This window comes from Crocodylus siamensis, chromosome 13 (genome assembly GCF_052110815.1).
Source record: "Crocodylus siamensis isolate JL-2025a chromosome 13, ASM5211081v1, whole genome shotgun sequence".
NCBI lineage: Eukaryota > Metazoa > Chordata > Crocodylia > Crocodylidae > Crocodylus > Crocodylus siamensis.
The window spans coordinates 16,173,166-16,177,067 of record NC_143407.1 but is presented as its reverse complement, the minus strand read 5'-3'; the positions used below and the strand labels follow the sequence as shown (position 1 = coordinate 16,177,067).

The 3,902-nt window shown below is 59.1% G+C and overlaps 1 protein-coding gene across 1 annotated transcript; it reads right to left on the bottom strand.

Moving 5' to 3' along the window:
• Nucleotides 1-2,139: 2,139 nt before the first annotated feature.
• LOC149854006 (uncharacterized) lies at nt 2,140-3,192 on the bottom strand. The gene has a single exon (XM_090026348.1). The coding sequence runs from the start codon at nt 3,190-3,192 to the stop codon at nt 2,140-2,142; it is 1,053 nt and encodes a 350-aa protein (XP_089882474.1).
• Between the last annotated feature and the right edge of the window lie 710 nt (nt 3,193-3,902).

Below are 3,902 nucleotides of genomic sequence, written 5' to 3'. Positions count from 1 at the left end.
CGGCTCGATGGCACAAACAAAGAGTTCCGGTGACAGCGGGCACCCTTGCCTCACCCCCGAATCCACTGCAAAGGCTTCTCCCAGGAAGCCCCTCACCAGCACCCTGCTCGTTGCCCTCCCGTAGAGCGCCCGCAGCCACCCCACAAATTCCCCCGGCATCCCCATGCCTGCCAGAACCCCAAACAGAAACTCGTGCCCGATGCTGTCGTACGCCTTTTGCAGGTCCAAGCTCGCCACTATCGTGTTCCACTTCCGGTCGATAATGTACGACAGCGTATCCCGGAGCAGCCAGTGCGTGTGTGTCGTCCGCCGCCCCCCCACCACGCACATTTGTTCTCCGCCCAGCACCTGCGGTAACACCTCCCCCATCCTTGTCGCTAGGATCTTGGAAAATAATTTGTAATCCGAATTCAGCAGGGTGATCGGCCTCCAGTTCTTAATGTCTTCCCGTCCCCCTTTCTTATAGATCAAGACTACGACTCCCTGGGCAAAGCCCTCCCCTACCCGACCCCGATCCATCATTTCCTTAAACAGGGCCAGCAGGTCCCCCTTCACTAACTCCCAAAACTTCCCATAAAATTCCACTGGGATCCCGTCACCTCCCGGGGTCTTCTTTAAAGGCATTGTCCTCAAGACCCCCAGCATCTCGGTTTCCGTCAATTCCTTTATCAGCCCCTGTCTGCCGTCTTCCCCCACTTTGGCTTCCAAACTCCCCACCAGCCCCTCCATGTCTTCTCGCCTCCCCGCTTTCCTACCAAACAAATCCCCGTAGAACCTAGTCACCTCCCGCAATACCCCATCCACGGCCTCCACCCTCCCTCCCTCGGCCGTGCGGACCGCCCCCATCACCCGCTTCTTCCTTCTCACCCGCAAGGCGAAAAACTTGCCCCATTCCTCACCCTCCTCCACCCACTCCGCCTTGGCCAGGAACATCCGCTCCTGCATCCTGGTCCGGAACCAATTTTTCACTCCCTCCCTCGCCCTTTCCCATTCTCCCTGGACCGCTGCCCCCTTCTTCCGCTCTTCCCACAACCTTTGCACTTCCCCTTGTAAACGCACTAACTCCTTCTTCCTCTGCCACGCCCGCTTCCTCCCCACCGCGGTGAACCACTCCCGCACGCGTTGCTTGATTTCTGCCCACCAGTCCCAGCGTGTTGGGAAAAGGGGCTGTAAGGATTGCCACTGGCGATACGCCCTTTCAAAGGCCATGCATTCCTGTGGGTCCTCCAGTAAGGACACATTCAATTTCCACACCCCTCTGCCCTGTTTCAGCCCCTGCCCGATGCCCACTTCCACCCACAGCACATGGTGATCCGAGAAGCTGACGTCTATCAGTCGCTTGCCACGGATTGCCAGCCCCTCCGACACCAGCACAAAATCGATTCTCGATTGGCTCCGCCCACCGGGATCCACTCTAGTAAAGACTCCTGTCCCTGCCCAAATATCCTGGAGCCCCTCATCTTGAATCCACCCCCGCAACCACTTCCCTGTACTATCCATCCCGACTCCCTCCCCAACCCCGACCCGCCCACCCTCTTCAAGTATATAATTGAAATCCCCCATCACGATCCGCGGCCCTCCACCCCCCACACACATCCCCATTTTGCGGAAGAAACGCACCCTCTCCGTTCTCTCGGCCGGGGCGTAGACGTTGTACAACGTCACCTCCACGCCCTCCACCTCAACCACAGCCTTTTGCAGTCGCCCTTCTTCCAGGACCTGCTGCCCTTTGATTTTCAAACCCCGCTCCCTCATCAAGAACCCTACTCCTGCTGCTCGATTCTCATTTGAGCCCCCCCACCACGACGGTCCCACCTCCCAGCGCTTCTCCAGATAGTCGTACTTTCTTCCCCAGGGGATCCCGCACTCCTGGAGGCCCAACACCTGCGCCTCCAGACCTTGTAAGGTGCTATGCATTGACTCCCATCTCTGCCTCCCATATATACTTCTTACATTTAAAGATGCTATCGTCAACGCCATCGTGGCTATTTTCCAGACACAAGCCTACTTCCTTAAACATCCGTTCCGCTACTGGGATCTGAGCTCTCTTCCCCCACTCTCCGCATCCCTGTGGCCCTAGCCAGATGTTGGATGGCAGTCGGGCTGAGGTAGCCATAAACATCCGCCCTCCCAGACTCCTCAACCTCTCGTCCCTCCACCAGCAGCTCCCCGCTCTTCCCCTTGTCTCTTTCCAGTGCAGTCCCTTCTGTCTCCTGGACCGTTCCCCCTTCCTCCTCTGGTCTCTTTTTCATAGGTTTCACCCTTCGCTTCTTCTTTCTTTTTGCAGGGGAGGGCTCTTTTCCCCTTCTCCCCAGACAGGTCCAAGTCCATGCTTGCCGAGTCCGATTCGTGTGCCCCTTCTCCCGCTGCCTCGCTCTGCTCCTCCTCCATGTGTTCCTCTCCTCCCGACTCCAAAAGCTGGTCAGCCGCCTCGATCACGCCGTGTCTCTGCTCCGCTTCCGGTGTTTCCTCCACTAGGAAGGTGTCTACATCCGGGTTGGTGGACTCCGCCTCCTCTGGCTTTTCTTGATCCCTCTCCTCTGCTGCGTAGGCCTCTCGGGCTTTGTTCGCGTAGGACCGGGGGCACTGGCGCTGCAGGTGCCCCTCACCTCCACAAACGGTACATTTCAGTTCCTCTTGACAGGCTTGTGCCCGGTGCCCCCTGCCACCACACCGGTAGCAGACTGTCAGGCTACAGAAGGCAGCCAGGTGCCCCGCCAAGCCACACCTGCTACACAGTTTTGGCTGGCCATGATAAGTCACGTATCCGCGATAGGGCCCTATGGACACAACAGAGGGCAGGTGTCTCACCCCGCCGGGGTGTCTGGGGTCTTCATCCAGGAGGACTCTGGCTCTCCATGCCCCGGTCCAGATTTGCCACTGATCCAGGACCCGCTGAATATCCAGGATCTTTTCGACCCGCCCCTCCAGCCACCTTCTGACATCTGCATGCTCTAAATCATCTGTATACATTTTCAAGTATAAAACTCTCTCCCGTGCCTTCTGGCCTGCTTCAAAATGCAGACCCCGTAAGTCCTCCTTGTCTGCTACTTCCGCGTAGCGGGCCCAGAAGGCTGCGTACGCCTCTCGCCTCCAAAAGGTGATATTCCAGTGGTGGAAGTTATCAAAAGCCACCACACAACTTAAATCTTTCGGGCTCACATGCAACTCTTCGAAAAGCACCCTGGACATAAAGTCTGCTCTCAACATAGTTGTTTTCCCTTTGACCCCTTCTGGAGGCAAAGTGGCCTTGACCCGCAGCTTCAGCGTTCTTCGGGGGTCTCCTTCTTCCCACAAACGATAGGAAGGTTCCGGGCCCTTCCGGGCAGCTTTACTGCTCTCTGCAGAGGTCCGCCTCCCTTCTGGCAGCGGGACCGCCCCCTCTCTACAACCTTCTTGCCCAGCAACATTCCCACTCTTCCTCTCCGAAGACACCACCTTGCCTCCTCGGCCCACCGTGGACCAGTCCCCAACCACCTCCTCCGCCATGCCGCCAGAAAGCTCACCGGAAATGCTCTTCGTTGTCAAAGCCAACAGCATCTTAGACGAAACACTTGCCGATCCATACTCTTCAAGAATCAAGGCTTGCTTCCGCCCGGCAGGGCCCGGCAGCGGCCTCCCCCGGGCTGCTGGTGGTATTGCCGCACCGGATGCGTCGAGTCGGTGGAGCAGGCTGCCCGCCCAGCCTCCGGCCTGCGCCCAGGCCCGGGGGCCTCCGGAAAGGGCCTGCCCCGCTCGGCGGAGCTGCCCCAGCCTCCCCGGGCCGGCAGGGCCCGGCAGCGGCCTCCCCCGGGCTGCTGGTGGTATTGCTGCACCGGATGCGTGGAGTCGGTGGAGCAGGCTGCCGGCCCACCCGCCAAGCCTCCGGCCTGCGCCCAGGCCCTGGAGCATGCGGCGTGCCT